Genomic DNA, 20,319 nt, shown 5'->3' on the forward strand with positions numbered 1-20,319 from the left:
AATTGGTGTTTGGTTTTCATAGTAGTAGTATTCGACGGTACTAATGTCCCTTTTACCGGGGCACTGCATCTTTAAATGGATGTAGGTGGTTCCATAACAGGAGGTATTGATCAGTGATAGTAGAACACCTTCTTTCCAGCTGACTTGGTGAGCCCCACTTCATCCCGGGGTCTTGAATCCTTTGTACTTTGTCTATTCTGTTTGAGGTATAGCCGGGCCCTTGTTGCCGTCATTATTATTGTATTCTTCTTTTTCTGTTGAGGCTCCGTAGACATAGTGTAGGTTGTGTATTGGTGTTGGGGAAGTCAAAATATGTTATGTTGTGGCTGTAGTATTTGTCTATTTGAGACTTTAAAAATGATGAAACTATTGGTAATGAATTGGTATTGTAGACATAAACATTTTTTGTCTAATTAATGAAAATATGTATTATCTCCATTCGTGGATGAATTTGGGTAGAATGAAATTTAACAGGCTTGCTCGGTCGGGTTCACTCGGTTGAGCGTCGGTCGCGCTCCTCAGTTTTGGGGCGTGACAAACTTGGTATCAGAGCCTAAGGTTTTAAAGTGTCCTAGGATGTCTCGGAGCCGTGTCTGGTAGAGTCCTTATTATCGGTGTGTTGTCGACCACATCTATGATTAGGATGCTACATGGGCATTTAGGAATAATACCCTTATTTCATGTTCTTGATCGTTCGATAATGCTGGTTGTAAGATTATTCCTCCTTTAACTCCTGAGTTGCTCTAATTTTCAGTACATGGCACCTAAGAAGAAGGCAAGAACTGGCCAAAGAGCCAATGTCACCCCAGGAGTGATAGTTGATCCTATAATTGATGATGCGGGTGAGCACTCGAGGAGTGAGAATATTCCTCCAGTTGCTACACTTACTGACTCTGATACAACTAATCAGACCGCACCTGTCCCAATACCTACAGAAGGTGCAACGGTTCCTCCAACTGATATACCAGTTCCAGCTCCAACTTCCGATTCTGGTGTGTCTGATGTTGATCTTAGGGGAGCCATACAAATGTTGACACAGATGGTGGCTTCTCAGGCCCAGAGATCGAGTGTTGGGCCTACTTCTTCCAATAATCCAGGAAAATCTGCTAGTTCCAGGGTGAACAAGTTTCTTCGGTTAGATCCTCCAGTGTTTATGGGAACTGATCCCGAGGATGACCCCCCAGGACTTCATTGATGAGATGTACAAAACTCTCCGGGTTATGCTTGCTATAGAGACGGGGGGAGTAGAGTTGGTCTCTTACCGCCTGAAATGGGTGGCCTATTCTTGGTTTGAGTTGTGGGAGGAATCCCGTGAGGAGGGAAGCCCTCCGGCAAGGTGAGGTGAATTCACAGATGCCTTTATGGATTATTTCTTGCTTGCCGAAACTAAGGCAGCTCGTGCCGCTGAATTTGAAAGCCTGAAGCAGGGTAGTATGAATGTGTGGGAGTACCATATGGAGTTTGCGTGCCTGTCCAAGTATACTATTCACATATTGCCCACTATGGAGGCTAGAGTGCGCCAGTTTGTTCAGGGCCTTAGCCCCTTGATTAATAATGAGGCCTCTACAGCTGCCTTAAATTCTGATATGAACTATGGTAAGATGGTGGCATTTGCCTAAGCAACAGAGACCCGCAAAATGAAGAATAGAATGGAGCGTCAGAGTAGCAACAAGGACCGATTCGCGGGCAACTTTGGTGGTTCTTCCGGTGGTGGTGGTGGTAGGTCGGCATTCGGGGGAGGGTCATCAGGACCATCCCAATCATTCGCCAAGTCTTCGATGGGTGCACAATCATCTGGACCCAGTCAGGGCAACATGGGACTCCACCAGCAGGGTCAGCCCGACAGAAGGTTTCAACAGCGAAGGCTTCCATGCTCTAAGTGTGGGAGGATGCACTTTGGGTCCTGCTTCATGGACCTACCAGTATGCTATGGGTGTGGTGTGAGGGGTCACATTCAGAGATATTGCCGCTTGGCCTGCCAAATTATGGGCAGAGGTACAGCACATCCAGCTAATTCTGCGGCTACTACATCTACAGCACCTCCAGCTCGAGGCACCCCAGCACCCACAGGGTGTGGTGCAGCTAGGGGTGGTGCACAGAATTCGGGAGGACCCAGCAGATTCTAATGCCATGCGGAGGCATCAGGAATCAAAGGCTTCTCAAGATGTTGTCACAGTTATATTATCTGTCCAATCCCATGATGTGTATGCTCTTATTGATCCCGGTTCCACTTTGTCATATGTCACTCCTTATGTTGCTATGGAATTTGGGATAGTACCAGAACAACTTCATGAGTCGTTCTTTGTATCTACTTCGGTTGGTGAGTCTATTTTGGCCGCGTGGGTTTATAGGGGTTGTGTTGTCACGATGCATGGTCGGGATACCGTGGCTGATCTTATTGAATTGAGAATGGTCGATTTTGATGTGATAATGGGGATGGATTGGCTTTATACATATTTTCCCAAGCTTGATTGCCGAACCAGAACTGTTAGGTTCGAATTTCCAAATGAGCCAGTTATTGAGTTGAAGGGTGATGATGTAGTGCCGAAGGGTAGGTTTATTTCTTACCTTAAGGCAATAAAATGATCAACAAGGGGTGTATTTACCATTTGGTCCGAAATACGATCACCGATATTGAGCCACCTACGCCTGAGCCCGCGCTCGTTGTGAATGAATTTCTGGGAGTCTTTCCGGATGAACTCCTGGGATCCCACCAGACAGGGAGATTAATTTTGGGGTTGATGTGATGCCCGACACGCATCCTATATCTATTCCACCCTACAGAATGCCCTATTCAGTTTTCTGGGGCAAGTACAAATTTGATGCCCTATTCAGTTTTCAAGACTTTATGGATTGGACAACCAATACCCACTTCTATGAGATTGCAAATGGCCGATCGTAGCATGAAAAGGCCGTTGGGTGTGATTGAAGATGTTTTGGTCCTGGATGATAAATTCATTCTTCTGGCGGACATTGTCATTCAATATTGTGAATGTGATTATGAAGTTATTACATTTCACATTTTCGTACGTTAAAGTTTCATCATAAGTTAATTGATGTAGACTCGGGAATGAGATTATGTTTGAGGTTATAAGCATTTGTGCCATTTATAACAGGTGATAAGTATGTGCCGTAAAAGTTAAAGGGTAAACGAATCAAAGAAAATGAGTTTCGTTGAAGGTTTTCAATTTGGGACATCGACCACAATCACAATTTAAATTACAATTTCCAGCACAACCACCACCATGTGTGCGGCATGGTGTCCGATCACGACCCGACCGACTAGGCTGTCTTATTCGAGATATCAACCTTTTTATATCAACTAGTAAAGGCTCAACTAAATCTAAGAAAGTTCATGCTATAGAGAGAGTGAATTTTATGGTGAACAAGAAGAGGACTAACTATCCACAAATGAAAACCCGAGTGGACAACTATATGCAAGGTGATGGAGGTTTTGTTCAAAATGATTCTTATAATGAGCAAGAGGAGGAAGTGCAATATGTCAACAATTTTCAAGGGCAAAGAAACAACTTCCAAGGCCAAAACCAACAACAATGATGACAACAAAACAATCATGGCAATTGGAGTTCTAACAATCAAGGGAATTGGCATAACAACAATAATCAAGGAAACTGTAGTGGAAACAACCAAGGAAATTGGGGAGGCAACAACCAACATGGTTGGGGTAAGAATCAAGGCCGCCGGGGGTCGGGTTTACAAAGGCCCCCAATGTATCAATAACTGAGCAACCCACCAAAAGAATGCCCATTCGGATGCCCAACTTGACTCATACAACACATCAATCCGCAATCTAGAATTTCATTGGGGAAAATCTCTCAAGCTCTAAATTCTTGACCTAAGGGTGTATTAACAAGTGACACGGTGGTAAACCCAAAGGGTTGTAACAATATGGGGCATGCTATGACTGTTATCACAAGAAGTGGAAGAGGCGGGGATGCACCGACCTCAAGTGGAAGGTGACTTGTTGATGATGATAATGTAATGCAAGAAGAATAGATCCCGAACAATGTTGCTCAACCAAATGAGGAAGTTCGGTTTGATTTATATGATAGTGTGGAAGAGACTCAAGAGGAGGTGAACCTGTATAGGGAAAACATCATTGACATACCGAATCTAGTAGTGCAAAATTCAAGGGGACCATTTCCTAATCCTCCACCTCCATACCATCAAAGACTTGCCAAGTAAAATGGTGAGAATCAATTCAAAAAGTTCATTCAAATGATGACGAGTCTTTCAATCAATGTGTCATTGGTAGAAGGTTTGGAACAAATGCCCAGTTATGCAAATTTTATGAAAGACCTTGTGACAAAGAAGCGGTCGATGAATTTTGTGACCATCAAAGTCACTCATCAAGTGAGAGCGATTGTTCATTCAATGGCTCCTAAGTTGGAGGATGCCGGTGCTTTCACGATTACTTATACAATTGGAAATGCCGAGTTTGGTAAAGCTCTTTGTGATCTTGGGGAAAGTACAAATTTGATGCCCTGCTCAGTTTTCAAGACTTTGTGGATTGGACAACCAATACCCACTTCTATGAGATTGCAAATGACCAATCGTAGCATAAAAAAGCCGTTGGGTTTGATTGCAGATGTTTTGGTCCTGGATGATAAGTTCATTCTTCTGGCGGACATTGTCATTCAAGATTCTGAAGTTGATCATGGAGTTGTTACATTTCGAGTTTCCGTACGTTAAAGTTTCATCGTAAGATTATTGATGTAGACTTGGGAATGAGATTATTTTTGAGGTTATAAGCATTTGTGCCATTTATAACAGGTGATGAGTAAGTGCCATGAAATTTAAAGGGTAAACGAATCAAAGAAAATGAGTTTCGTTGAAGGTTGTCAATTTGGGACATTGACCACAATCACAATTTAAATTATAATTTCCAGCACAATCACCACCATATGTGTGGCATGGTTTCCGATCACGACCCAACCGGATAGGCTGTCTTATTCGAGACATCAACCTTTTTATATCAATCATCGCATTTCGTATTATTTTCACATCTTTTCATTTCATTGGCACTAATGGCCATTACTATAAGATCATTCTTGGCATGTTGGCCATATTTAGTATTTCATGCTCACCTATTCACTTTCTAACATCAACATCATCAACAATTCAAATCAAGGCATATAGTACAGATGTGAGCAATTAAGAGGCTAAGGCACATAGAGATTCTTCACAAAATTTTGCATAAAAGCCTTCGTTTGAATTTAACTTGAAGTCGAACATTTCTAATGCACCGCCCATATTTTTAACACATCCTCAGTTGATAACATAACATAAATAAAGCATTTGGAATACTTGTTGAACATATTTCTTTCAACCCAATCTTGCTCAGAACAACTAATTTTATAATGATCCACTCGAGACTTACATAATTCACATGAATATCGTGGGATCCAATTCTAAGAGAATAGTTTAACCAACATACCTGACTTGAGCTTCCTTACACTCTAAATGTTTCGGAATTCTTAGCAACTTCAATCTATTGTAAAAATATAATAAATTGAATCAAAATTAGGAAGATGATCATAATTCTAGCTCATTTGAACATTATATCAAACACTGTGTGTGCATGAGGTTTCAAGGTCCTTTTATGGAGAATTCCATCATCCCACAACCCAATCTTTACCATGCTTAGTTCAAAAATCTTCCTACACCCCTTGATATCATATGCATATAAAATAAACAACTCTCATGCCCAACAATTATCTTGCTAATTACCTATTTTCAGATAATTTCGAATTTAGGGTTTAGGGTATAGAATCTTACCTCTAGGATGAAGACCTAGTGAGTTTCCCTTCTTAATCTTCCAAAACTTGGGCAAGAATTGAAGAACAATTATTGAAGAACGCCTTCTCCCTCTAGGGCACCCTCTCTCACTCTAAAATGTCAGATTATAGCTCAAAAATGGCCCAAAGATTGTATTTAATGAAATAGGGTCGGCTTTTAAAAACCCAAAATGGAGCTCCGGAACAAGGTCTGCGATCGCATAACCGATATGCGGCCCGCATATTGGTCACATAATTGGTTACAAAACAGCCAAAAGAATTGGCTGTGTATGCGGTCACTATACGATCCGCATAATTGTTCTGCGGTCGCATAATGACCGCATAACAGTTATGCGGTCGCATAGTCGACCGCTGAATTGCCTTCAATCTAGCCCTCTCCTGCCTCACTTCTGCGGCCATTATGCGGCCCGCAGAGTGATTATGCCGTCGCATAATGGAACCGCATAAATGCGCTTTTTCGCCAAAATATTTCCTTTACATTCCGGTGCATCCTTAAACACGTAAGCCCAATTCTACACCACGAAACATTATTTTCTTTTGCAAATTTTACCGGGCTTTACACTTAAGTACTTCAAAATTTTCCGGGGTTTTACATCAATATTTTTATTCTAACCTCAATCTCAGTCATAAATTAAGGAAATCAAGTACGCAGGGTAAATACGAATAACACAACTAAGGCATGATATGAATCTAAGTCTACCGGATATAACATAAATATAGCTACATACGGACTCTCGCCACCGCATACGTAGCTCACAATAACAAGTAGAACACAACAATTAATACATCTAATGGGATAAATTCCCTCTTACAAGGTTAAGAAAGAGACTTACCTCGCTTCCAAGTTGACTATCCGGCTCTTTAACCTCACTAGGACTCCTCAAACGATGTCGAGCAATCCAAAACTAATCAAAAGTCGTATAAACTAATCAATATATTCTCAAAAGTTCATAATTTAACTATTAAACTAATTTCCCAACCAATTTCAGAAAGTCCATAATAGTCACCCCGGGCCCACGTGCCCGGATTTCGAAAGTTTTCAAAGATAAATGTTACTCATGACTTCACGAACTCAAATATATAATTTATTTCCCATTCCATAATTAGAGTCCTTCATCAGCCTTCATCACAATCGCGGGACAACCTTCACGATCGTGAAGCACACCAGAAATTTCAGTCAAGTTCAAACTTGCTACGGGTGGTCCAAAACACACCCGAGCCACCCCGACCCCGTCCAAATGCACCAACAAGTCCATAAACATATTGTGGACTTACTCAAAGCCTCGGAACACATAAAACAAGACTGAAATAAAGAATCTCACCTCAAAACCACATTAATCAACTTCTAAGCTTCAAACTCATTTCAAGAAACTCCTATCGCGTCGAAACATACTTAGACAACTCAGAATTACGCCAAATTTTATGCATAAGTCATAAATCACAATACAAACCCATTACAAGGCTTGGAATTCCAAACGAACATACATAACACCAAAATCAACTTCAAGTTAAAAAACCTTCAAAATGCCAACTTTCAAGAATAAGCGCTAAAACGCTCCCGGCCCACGTGAAACTCAATCTGAACATATGCCCAAGTCCAAAATCATCATACGAAACTATTGGAACATTCAAATCCTGATTTTGAGGTCGTTTACTCAATGAGTTGACTCAATTCAAACTTGGCCACGTTAGGCATGTTGAATAATATGAGCAACCCCTACCTTAATGGAATTGCGAAGAATTATCTATGTTGCACGTGGTGATCCTTTAGGCTAAAATACATAGGACCCCCCCACCCCCCTTTATTTATATGTTGGGTATCTACACTTAGTCATTTACATAGACCAATGTAGTTGTATCCTTGTAATCATTAAGGATTTGTACCAATACTCATGTGTTATGATAAGACTCTTCGACTTCTATTTTTCCCTTTGTTTATTTGATCACCTAAAATAATCACATAATCCACATAGTTCAAAATTCGGCCGAGACTCACAATTGTGGACCTTAAAGAGTACCTAACATCTTCTCTTCAAAGTAACTTGAGCCCTTACCCGATCTTTGGCGACACAGACTAGTCAAACAGAGTTATTCGCAAATAGGTGACCTAACGAACCTTAAAAGAATTAGGTGGTGACCATTCTCTTTTAATGCCTCGAATAAAAGATTTGTCACATGTCAAAGCCTGCTTTCACGAGAAAACGGGGCCCGACAGAATGGCGACTCTGCTGGGGATATACTTAGGCTCTTACCATAACGAACTTGACTTATGTGGATTACATTTCTTATTTTTCTTCATTTGTTTTAAACTGCTATGACATGCACATCCTATCCCTTATTCACATTTATTTGTTTTAAATTGCTATGACATGCACATCCCTTCCCTTCTTCTTCTTTATTTGTTATGACATGTATGACCTCTCTCTGTCCCCTTTATCTTCTCTAAGACTACTATATTATGACTCTCCCCTCCATATTTCCCTACCTGCTTCATTACGTTCCCGCATATTTTCATGATCTAAACTGACTTCTCTCTTTTATCTTTCTTTTCTTTCCTCTTCTTTTCATGTTCGCCTTTACTATGTTATTTACTTCTTTTACGTACTTTTATCATGCAAATACTTGGTAATGTGTTATCATTTCTTCATAAAGCATGCTCCGCATCATACTCCACTCATACTAATTATCAATATAGCGATGCTTGATGAGAGTTTGCGCTTTCCTAAAATCACCCTTTTTAATTCAGAATGGTTATTTGCGACAGACTAGTCAATCAGCGGTGCAGTCGATGGTCACGTGCCTTTTCTTCTCAAGTTGTCCACATGGGAGTACCAGTCTAGATCGTTCAAGAAACCCCACTCCAATTTGAAATATACATGCATCAAGCTAAACCTAGTACGAGTTGAAGCGTTATTGATGTAACATCCTGTTTAGATAAACCTTGTCCAAAGTCCGACAGGATTTTCATAATCCCAAAGGACACTATCATGTTATGTGCATTACTTGGAGAAAATGTGCCAACATGTTGATCATTATTGCGTAAGTAGCCGAATATGGAGAGAGGAAAGGGTTAACTTTATTTGTTTGCAGAAACGAAGCACGAAATCCCCAGGTTCAGTATAGTCCAGAACATCCCGCCTTTGCTACTTGACTGGTGGAATGACCTTGCACATTGTGACAAAAATCAGGTGAGGAGAGTACTTAGTGACCTACAGTCTTTGCTAAACATTCAACCAAATAGGGAACTGATCGAGGCCGCTACCATATTCTGGGATGAGGAAAGAGCTTTTTTTCGATTTGGCAATATAGAAATGACACCTCTCCTATAAGGAATAGGGGTTTTGCCAAGTTAATATGGGATAGTCCAGGACTACTGGTGTCAGACAATCTCACCCCCCCTCCCCTGCGGTTTTCTGAAAATGTTGGGTTTCAAGAAGAATGATGAACTGCTCTGTCTAAACAAGTCACACATCCTTTTTGAGTTTCTCTACGAGCATTATGGGCATAACAAATCATATCGCCTTCATCACGATGAACTATCCAATACTTCCTTAGGATGGGTGCATCGCCAGGTCTATGTGTTCATTTTCTGCTTCTTGGGGTTGTTGATATTTCTAATGTAAGGAGGAAGGATTCATACTCTCTTAGCCATGGTCGCCAAGACCTTAATGTATGGTATCGAAGGACAAACCTACACTATCATCCCCATGATCTTAGCTGAGATGTATTGTGCTCTGGATCGGTGCAAGCAGGGATTCAGACACTTTGAGGGTTGTAATCTACTGCTAAAAGTTTGGCTGCTGGAACACTTCTAGAGGGGAGAGTACCGTCAAGAGATTCTACGATGGCCACTGAATGACTATATAGCCAACCATCACCCAAAGAGAATGACGTTTATTCCAAAAAAGTTTGCAAAGCCTGGAAATGTTGTAGCTTGGGTGCGTGTTTTCAACAATATGATAGACGAGCAAGTGCATTGGATGCTAGAATGGTTCCTAGTAGTGAGTTTATCATCAGATCGAAGGGGACTACTCATTTGGTGTTGATCGGGCTATGAGGCATCAACCCTTGCAATCCTATAAGGGTAATGAGGCAAGCTGGAAGAAAACAAGTCATACCTTGGGTTTCCAACATGGTCCAGTACAAGGTAGATTTAAAGGGAGATGTCATCACATTTAAGTTTGAAGCACAACACAAGTGGAACCAAAAGATCATCGTGGAAGGAGAAACTATTGAGCTAGACAGGTATCACGCCGGCCATATGTACTACTATATATCATGGTTAGAAGACGACGTAGCTGGGGACGTCAAACCAGGAGTCTATCTAAAAGATAGGATCATGGATGAAGTGGTTGAGGCATAGGTGAAGTACAAAAGGCTATGCAAAAGGGTGTTCGAATCCGAAGCTAAGCATCTGGAGCAACATAAGGCAAACATGTAGGTGATAAGGAAACGGAAAGAAATTTCCACTAAGTCAACGTAGAGATTATAATATATGGAGCAAGGATTGATGGAGCTAGAAGGGAAGATGAGGAAGAGACTTTGTGATTGTTAAGGCATGGACGACGATGAAGGAGGAAATCTGGCAAAAGCTTACTTATTGCTAGACATGCGCTATCTGGGGAGCATGATTGATGGGGTCAAGAGAGTCAAGCATGGAGAAGGTCCTTCAGGGACCAAGTAGATTAGGAGATGATGTTCTTTACTACTTTCTAGCTTAGATTATATTTCGATGTAATAAGACCAAATGCCATTAGTAACTTTATTATTATTATTATTATTATTATTATTATTATTATTATTATTATTGTCGATTTAGTAAAAGATTATTTTGGCTCATTTTCGCATTAATGAAATAAAGCAAATGTTGGCACCAATTTTCTCCAAGTCTATTTGTCGCTTAGGCCTAACACAGGCACAATGAGGTCCCCCAAATTAGGACGCGACTTATTGCATGACTCTGTGAAACATGTTTAAATATTGCGAACACTCTTTTATTTCACTTTACTAACTTGGTTACCTTTTGCTTTTTCTTTATTTTTGATTATTCCCATTCCCAAAGGATGGTTCGTGCATACTGGCATCATTAGCATACCACACTAGATTCAGAGATCCTCCACCTCCTACTCCACCTAGCGACCCGGAAGGCAAAAGCATGGACAAAGGGAAAATGGATGATTTAAGTGGTATCCGAGAAGATAATGTCGTTGTGGCTGAAAATGTTGAAACTTCATATGGTAGAAGCACTCTGGGGAAGAATGAGTTGGTCTTACATTTGGAGCAGAAAATCCTGGAACTACCAAACGAGCTTAAGCAGGTCCGAAATCTGGCAAACCTTTCCCTTACTCTCAATGTTCCCGATATCAACCAGCAAAACCTGACTACCTAGAACCAAAAACCACCACAAAACACACAAAATTAGAATACACCACCCATAGCTCTGAATCCCTACGCACAACACCAGTATCATAATCCCGCACCTCCCCAAAATCTTAACCCACCACCAGTGAAAACCCCTCAACAACATCACCATCACCCAACTCAATACCCACAAAACACCACTTATCACACTCCCCAAATTGCACCACAACCTACTCCCAACCCCCAAATCTCAACCAACGACCACCCATATACCCAAGTTCCAGGAACGCATCAAAGCAATCCGAACTATGTGGAAACCTTACCCCATACCCCCTTGCAAACCCTATACATACCTGAACCGACTGAGAAGGACATGCTCATTCGAAGCATGGTAGAGGAACTCAAGAAACTTACAGGGAAAGTCCAGAGCGTTGAAGGTGGGAAAGGAGTTGAAGGTCTAAATTATGAAGATCTTTGTATTCAGCCAGATGTGGAACTGCCGAGGGGTTACAAACCTCCCAAGTTAGAAATGTTCGATGACTCTGGTGATCCAAAGGTACGTCTGAGAACATACTGCGACAAGCTTGTAGTAGTGGATAAGAATAAACAAACCCGCATGAAATTGTCCATGCGAAGCCTTATAGGAGACGCCTTGTCTTGGTATATCAACCAAAACCCAAAGAAATGGGAGAATTGGGTAAGTATGGCATCAGACGTCACAGACATACTCAGGTTCAACATAGAAAATGCGCCAAATGTTTTCTATATTCAAAACCTCAAGAAGAAGCCGAGAGAAACCTTCCGCGAGCATGCTACTCGTTGTAGATTAGAGACCGTGAAGGTAAATCCAGCACCCAAAGAAGAACAAATGAACAAGTTCTTTATTAGAGCATACAATCCATAATATTATGAAAGATTGATAGTTATCGAGAATCACAAGTTCTCAGACATCATCAAGTTAGGAGAGAGAATAAAAGAAGGAATCAAGAGCGGGATGGTAAAAAATTTTGAGGCGCTGCAGGCCACGAATAAAGCTTTGCAGTCAGGAGGTATTTCAAAGAATAAAGAAGTGGGTTCTGTGATGGTAGCCTTGGGCCCTAAGTCTCCCCTCACATACTAAACACCTCCACCCACATATCAACCTCACCCTCAAAAGACCAATACCCTACCACCACCTACCATACCTACAACATGCAACCCGCATATTACCATTTACCTCCACCCGCCAAACAAAACTACCCAAAGCCACATCTAAATTTCGATCGCATACCTCCTAGACAATACACCCCAAGTGCTAAACCCATAGCCTAACTGTATGAGAAACTGAACGTCGCTGGTTACGTTGTTACAACCCAAATTCGCGTACCTTAGATCACGCCGTAAGTTAGTCGACGTAAATCCAAGAAGAGATTATCTTTGAGATGATAAGAAGTTAATCCTATTGGTCTTAAACGATACAAGGGTGTATAAGAGTGGTTAACAAGTATTAGAAGTTAAACGAATCAAGGATGTTATAACCCGTATTTTCGGGTAACACTAGAGGTGATTAATTGTCCCAAGAGGTCATGTTTTAATGTATTTGAATCATATAATATCCATATCATAAGTCTTGAAGTCAAGCGAGTTATGAAACAAAGTCGATAAAAGTTGTCGCAACTTACGTTTATAATTTTACTTAAACTTTAGGTCACATGTTACTACATTTGTCTCCCAATATAATTATAATTATGGGGTGATCTACCTATCAAATTGAAGATATATGAGTCTAGTTCCCAACGCATTAAACCGTTCATCGATACGATCTCGGAATAGAGAGATATTTGCGTTTTCACGAGAGTGCGCAAAGCTGCTCTCTATGGGGCCCACAAAGGCGGTTTAAGACATATGGACATATATAAGATACCTCAACCCCGTTTTAAGTCATTATTTTTCAGTATATTCAGACCTTATAACCCTAAAAACAGTCTCTCAAGGTTCTCTCATGATCCAAGACCCAAACAAAGGGCAAACAACACAAATCAAATGTCGGGAATCCCGTGGCGCTAGTAAGTTTCTTGTTCTTCTTGTTGTTGCTGATTTTTGTGTTGTTCCAGCTCGTGTGGGAGGTTGTTTTAAGTGTTTTATGTCCTGTAAATACACCTTCAAGTTTTTAATATCAACCCTAGGTGATTTCAAGTCTTCTAAAGTAATTCTAGTGCCGAAAAACCCGAATTAATTGCTAGTTTCGCTTCCTTGTTCTTGTGGCAGAATTGAAGGGATATTTCGTGGAAAATTAAGGTCAAATTGGAGTTGTTCTTTCTGTTTAAAGGTAAGGAACCTCTTACTCTATATATATTTAAGATTATCCAAGTTGCAGCTAAGTCGTTGAAGCTAGAACTTGTGAAATATATATCGAAAGGCTTGGTAGTAATGTTGTTGGTTGGTGGACTGTTTTGGAGGCTCAATATGATTATTAATGATGTTGTTTGGGCTGTTTGGTGATTGTATTGACTTGTGGGAAGTCATATAAATAGGGGAGGTGCTGTCCGTTTCATCGTAAAATAGGTTGCGGTCGATACATAATAGTTACGACGCTTAAACGATAATGATAGTGTCATTTGTCTTATTGTAGACTAAGGAGTCATGACATTTGCATAGCTTGAGGTTGGGCAGTATATACAAGGTATGTGAGGCTATCCCCTTCATTCTTTTGCACGACTCCGATTGTACATAATATAATGAACGAGCTCCCAAAGATACTCTACTCTTAGAAGCTAGCAGTACTTACATTGCTGCCCTTCTTATGAAATGATTGATATTGATGTTACTTCTCTTATTCTTATATTATCAATGTTGTTGGTAGTTCCTGATTCTTATAAGATTCTTGATGAAGAGTTAATCCTAATAACGTGTACGAAGGATACCGACCTTACGTCACTCCGAAAGGTTCAAAATGTGATTCCAATGAGTCCAGCATGCATCATATATATGTATCTATTTTACTCTACCGAGCCGCGCTATAGTCGGCCGGGTATGGCACCTATTGTGCAACCACTGATCAGTTGGGTTTTACCGAGCTCCACGTGGCCGGGTACGATTCTACCGAGCCCTATGATGGCCGGGTATGTTTTACCGAGCCTATTATGGTCGGGTACGATATGATGATGGTGATGCCCACAAAGGCGTATGTTTTAAAAGTTTATGTATATATATGTATGTATCATGTATTTCATGTCAGTAGCCCTCAGAGGTACCCAGATGTCACAGGTTGTATATTCTCTATCCCTGTTTACATTACTGTTCTTACTTATGCTTTCTTGCCTCACATACTCAGTACTTTATTCGTACTGACGTCCTTTTTATTTGTGGACGCTGCATGTCATGCTGCAGGTCCTGATAGACAGGTAGACGTAGCTCCCCCACAACAGTAGGTTGTCCAGTTCAGCGGTTATTGGCGAGATCCCTTCTCTGGACTTGCCGTGGTCTTGGTATGCATTTTTGTTATAGACATTATGGGTATGTCGGGGCCCTGTTCCGGCAATGTTGTAGCACTTATGTTCCTTTAGAGGCTCATAGACAGGTGTCGACTTATGTATGGTTTAGAATGCCTTGTTGGCTGATTTTTGTTGTATAGTCTTTCATGGCATCATGGTAGCTCGTACCTTATATATAGTTTCTTGACAGTCTTGTCGTCCCATGTTATGTATGTTCATGACATTATCTTTCATTGTTGGATGTTCATGATCCATGTCTACTATTTATATTGATCTTGTCGGCCCTTAAAGATAATAAGGAAGGTTAGATAAAATGTACGTTGGTGCTCGGCAAGTATGGCCCGGGTGCTAGTCATGACCCTCCAGTTGGGTCGTGACAAACTTGGTATCAGAGCAAGTCTGTCCTAGGGGTTGTCTATGAGCCGTGTCTAGTAGAGTTTTGATTATGGATGTGTAGCGCGCCACATTTATAATCAGGAGGCTACGTGACATCTAGGGTTGTTACCTTCTTCCTGAATCTAGATCGTGCGTAGAGTTGAGTAGTAAGTGTTCATATCTAATATTCACCTTATTTTCTTTCAGCGATGCCTTCGACTAGGAAGCAAGCGATTAGTAAACGGCTTGATACAACTGTAAGAGAGGGTAACATTCAGGTGCCTCCAGCCATAGCAGGCCAAAGTGAGCCTCAGAGTGAGATGCCGTCTCATACCTCTCTATCTCCTCCAGAGGATATTAGGAGGCACCCAGTACATCCAGTTCCTCCATCTAGCACTACAGACCACGATATGCGCAGTGCGGTGCAATTGTTGACTAGCTTGGTAGCTGCTCAGGGTCAGAGGCAAAATACCGGTGCTGCTGATAAACCGGTTAGTGCGAGAGTTCGTGATTTTATTAATCTAGACCCTCCAGTGTTTACCGGATCAGACCCCAAGGAGGACCTGCAAACATTTATTGATCAGGTTCATTGTACATTGCGGGTTATGCATGCTAGTGATACGGAGGCAGTAGAGTTGGCTTCTTATCGGTTATGGGATTTAGCAATTTTATGGTATGATAGTTGGGAGAGATCTAGGGGTCCGAATGCTCCTCCAGCCGTGTGGAAGGAATTTTCTGAGGCCTTTCTTCGTCACTCCTTGCCAGCTGAGATACGACGAGCTAAAGATGATAAGTTCTTGAACCTTCGACAGGGTAATATGAGTGTACGAGAGTATAGTATACAGTTTGATTCTTTAGCAAGGTATACTCCCCATATGGTGGCCAAGATGAGTGATAGGGTGCACCTGTTCGTGAACGGGTTGGGACCACATCTGATAAATGAGTGCACAACAGCCTCCTTGGTAGAGGGCATGGATATTTCCCGTATTCAGGCTTATGCCCAGACCCTTCAGGATCATAAGTTATATGCTAAGCTCTCTAAATGTGAATTCTTGCTGAACTCAGTAGCATTCCTTGGCCATGTGATATCTGATGAGGGTATTAGTGTCGACACTCAGAAGATCGATGCAGTGAAGAATTGGCCGAGACCTACAACACCGTCAAAAGTCCGCAGCTTCCTGGGGCTAGCAGGATATTATAGGCAGTTTATAGAAGGGTTTTCCTCTATATCAGCACCATTGACTAAGTTAACATAGAAAACTACCAAGTTCCAGTGGTCTGATGCTTGTGAACATAGTTTTCAGGAGCTAAACAATCGATTGACATCCGCGCCAGTGCTAACTCTCCCAGAAGGAACAGAAGGTTATGTGGTATATTGTGATGCCTCAGGTATAGGTTTGGGGTGCGTATTGATGCAACGTGGGAAGGTGATTGCTTATGCATCAAGACAATTAAAGAAGCATGAAAAGAATTACCCGACTCATGATTTGGAATTGGCTGCAGTAATATATGCTTTGAAGATATGGCGACACTACTTATACGGCATCCATGTTGACATCTACACAGATCACAAGAGTTTACAATACATCTTCAAGCAGAAGGAGTTGAATTTGAGGCAGCGTAGGTGGCTTGAATTACTGAAAGACTATGACGTCGAGATATTGTACCATCCCGGTAAAGCCAATGTTGTGGCAGACGCTCTCAGCCGTAAGTCAATGGGAAGCTTAATACATATTGAGGCAGGTAGACAAGGGTTGACCAAAGAGCTTCACCAGCTGGCCAATATGAGAATCAGATTGTTGGACTCTGATGACGGAGGTGTTACTGTACAGAATACAGCAGAATCATCTTTGGTAGCCGAGGTAAAAGCACGGCAATATGAAGATCCTACCTTAGTAAGATTGAGAGAGGGAATTCAGCAGTGTAAGATTACAGCTTTCAAGATCGGAGAAGATGGGACACTGAGATACCAGGGCCGATTATGTGTACCTAGTGTGGCAGGGTTGCGAGAGAAGATTATGATTGAGATTCATCAGTCCCGATATTCTATCCATCCTGGCTCAACAAAGATGTATCATGACGTTAAGGAGCAGTATTGGTGGGATAACATGAAGAAGTCTATTGCAGAATTTGTAGCCCAGTGTCCTAATTGTCAACAAGTAAAGATCGAGCATCAGAAACCCAGTGGATTGATTCAGAATATAGAGATTCCGACCTGGAAATGGGAGGTGATTAATATGGACTTCATTATTGGATTACCTCGCTCTTATCATAAGTTTGACTCCATCTGGGTGATAGTTCATCGACTTACAAAATCTGCACATTTTCTGCCAGTTAAGACAACTTACACGGCTGAAGATTATGCGAAGTTGTATATCAAGGAGATTGTTAGGCTTCATGGTGTGCCGGTATCTATTATATCAGACCGAGGAGCTCAATTTACGACTAACTTTTGGAGGTCTTTTCAGAAGGGTTTAGGCACAACTATATTTATGAGGCAATTAGTAACGTTGTAAAGGAAACTTATTTTAGGGAGAATTATTAACATTCCCAAACATAGAGAGTTAGCCTCACATACCTTGATTCTGGCCCTTTTAAGCGTATCACAATGTTTGTTGCCTCCTTCAACGATAATCTACGTTAATATATATATCAAGATGAAACAATATTAGCACTAATTCTACTGTTTTAGTCACTTAGGAATTCTATCAAACACCCTTTGGGCGTAAAGCCTCATAGCCCTTATTAATTGGTCTTTTCTTCACCAAGTTCTCATTCTACTACTTCTAAGTGACCCTACAATCCCAAATAGATGTAACTAATACCATTTCTCATCACCCAAATGTTTACAACAATCATAAGTCAACAATCCAAAAGCCTACCATAGTTCATATGGTTCTCTTTATCAAACCTATTTACTATTCTCTCAAAACTCATCAATTCATAGCTATAAATGATTTGGGAGTAGAAGCACTACCTTTTTGAAGTTCAATCCTCTTTAATTCGATTTCTAGCATATCCTTTCTCAACAATGGTGTTTCGATCGAATATCTTGGATGATGGAGGGACCTTGGGGAAGTTAGGTTCTTGAGAGCTTCCCTTTCTAGAGTAAGTTTTCGTGTTTGGGTTTGGGGGAACGAGGTAGGGGTTTTAAATAAGTGAACACGTCCCAAAATTGAGGAGGAAAATAAAAATAGCTCGGATAAACCTTGTCTGTGCAAGGCATTGTCAGTGCACCGAAATAACTGTGCAAGGCGCCATCAGAGGCGACAAAATTACAGTGCCTTGCACTGTCTGGGGTGTTGTGGACGATGCCTTAGACAGTGCCTTGCACTGTTTGTGGCACTGAATTTTTATGGCCTTGCATTGTCTATGGCCATGAGTTTTCATGTCCTTGCACTGACTAAGGCTATAAGACGTACCTCCTATAAACTTAGTTAATTCTATTTAATTTTATACACCTCACTCTCGGTCTTGATCTTAAAACAACTGTTTCCACCCATACTCACCCCGATAGGACTTCACATGTCTAGAAGGTTACATTAATACTCATTTAACACATCCCACAACTAATCTGGTTTTATTGGGTGTTACACGCTCGGAGTTGTCATGTGATTCTTTGAGTTATCAAAGAACTAACCGACTAGAATCAAGATCTTGAAATAATAACGTTGTTTGTGGGCAATTTCAAGAAATAGTGTATCTCATGTTTTAGGACTCGGAAAATCATTGTTCAAAAACGAGGGAATAGATGAAGATTTGAATTATAAGAAAGACTATTTACTCATTCGAAACAAGTAAATATTGATGTTGCATCTGTTCAATGAAAGTTATGATTCTGTGATATTAAAAGAACGAATTTGATCAAGAACTAAAAAGTTCCTAGAGTCACCACATGGAATCAAATAACATGATAAAGAAACACCACGCGCAACTGAAAACAAGGCAAAGACTATGACCACCTTATTTGGAACCAAAAATAAAGATAAAGAAGACAAAATAGAGAAAAACACTCTATTTCAAATTAGGGCAAAGCTCAAAATCATGAATTGCATTCTACAAGGCAAGAGAACCCTTTATATAGGCATAAAGTCTCTTCTTTGTAGATTACAATTCCTATTCTAATAAGGAAATAAAATAACTAAAGAGAAGGAAAGTTAAATCCCTATTATACAAGGAAAAGAAACTATAATCCTACTAAAATGAAAATCCTTATTCTCAAAGGAATAAAATAAATCATATTTTAAGAAGGAAAGGGTCTTGGCTTCTTGAAATCAATTTTGGGATTTTTGAGCTTCAAGACACGTCCACACACCTATTCTTGGGCATATAAGAACTTTTTTTTGGCGAGTTAAATAACAAAAGGCTAATATAGCTTCTTGATTTGCATCATTCTTCTCTGGTTGAAAAGGACTCATCCTCGAGTCTAAAGGCTCTATAAATGTCGCAAGGTCAGCAACACTAAATATTGGTGACACCCCATAATTGCCCGGTAGATCTAATCTGTAAGTATTTTCACCTAACTTTTGAACAACTCCAAATGGACTATTATCTCTTGGTTGCATTTTTCGATACTTTTGATTAGGAAATCTTTATTTCCTCAAGTATACCCAGACTAATTCTCCCATGTTAAAGAATTGTTGTTTTCTCTTCTTATCAACTTGTTTCCTATATGCTTTTCATTGTCTCTCAATCTCTTGTATTACTTTCTCATGCAACTTCTTCAATTTATAAACCCTCTCATCAGCATATCCACTAAAAGAATGAGATTTAAGAAGAGGAGACAAGTGTAATGGACTTAGAGGATTCTTACCATAAACCATCTCAAAAGAACTTTTTCCAGTTTTTCAATTCACAAACTTGTTCAAAGAAAATTCAGCATGTGGTAGCAAGGATTCCCATTCTCATATGTTCTTCTTGATCAAACTTCTTAGCGATGCTCCTAATCCTTGATTGACTACCTCTGTTTGTCCATCTGTTTAAGGGTGATAATATGAGCTATACTTCCAACTCCGTACTAAGCTTAGCCCATAAAGTACGCCAAAAATGACTGAGAAACTTAGTGTTGTGATAAGAAACAATGCTTCTTGGAATGTTATGTAATTTGACAATATTGTTAAAGAACAAAACAGCTACATAAGTTGCATCACTTGTCTTGTTACGTGAGATAATGTGTTCCATATTAGAGATTCTATCAACAACAACGAAGATAACATCCTTCCCTCCTTGAGTCCTTGTCCATCAAAGCACAAAGTCCATGCTAATATGTTCCCATGGTGTTGTAGGAATTG

General features: G+C 40.5%; 3 protein-coding genes across 3 annotated transcripts; all 3 read left to right on the top strand.

Moving 5' to 3' along the window:
- The first annotated feature begins 1,649 nt into the window (after positions 1 to 1,649).
- On the top strand, positions 1,650 to 2,126 carry LOC138904667 (uncharacterized). The gene has a single exon (XM_070193171.1). It carries the CDS (start codon positions 1,650 to 1,652, stop codon positions 2,124 to 2,126), a length of 477 nt encoding a protein of 158 aa, XP_070049272.1.
- Positions 2,127 to 4,242: 2,116 nt separating this feature from the next.
- LOC138904668 (uncharacterized) lies at positions 4,243 to 4,713 on the top strand. The gene has a single exon (XM_070193172.1). The coding sequence runs from the start codon at positions 4,243 to 4,245 to the stop codon at positions 4,711 to 4,713; it is 471 nt and encodes a 156-aa protein (XP_070049273.1).
- Positions 4,714 to 11,568: 6,855 nt separating this feature from the next.
- On the top strand, positions 11,569 to 12,084 carry LOC138904669 (uncharacterized). Its single transcript, XM_070193173.1, has one exon. It carries the CDS (start codon positions 11,569 to 11,571, stop codon positions 12,082 to 12,084), a length of 516 nt encoding a protein of 171 aa, XP_070049274.1.
- The last annotated feature ends 8,235 nt before the right edge of the window (positions 12,085 to 20,319 follow it).

This window comes from Nicotiana tomentosiformis, chromosome 2 (assembly GCF_000390325.3).
Source record: "Nicotiana tomentosiformis chromosome 2, ASM39032v3, whole genome shotgun sequence".
In the NCBI taxonomy this organism is placed as follows: domain Eukaryota; kingdom Viridiplantae; phylum Streptophyta; class Magnoliopsida; order Solanales; family Solanaceae; genus Nicotiana; species Nicotiana tomentosiformis.

Coding starts and splice junctions, on each gene's coding strand:
- LOC138904667 (XM_070193171.1), top strand. CDS start 1,650: ATGGAGCGTCAGAGTAGCAACAAGGACCGATTCGCGGGCAACTTTGGT.
- LOC138904668 (XM_070193172.1), top strand. CDS start 4,243: ATGACGAGTCTTTCAATCAATGTGTCATTGGTAGAAGGTTTGGAACAA.
- LOC138904669 (XM_070193173.1), top strand. CDS start 11,569: ATGGTAGAGGAACTCAAGAAACTTACAGGGAAAGTCCAGAGCGTTGAA.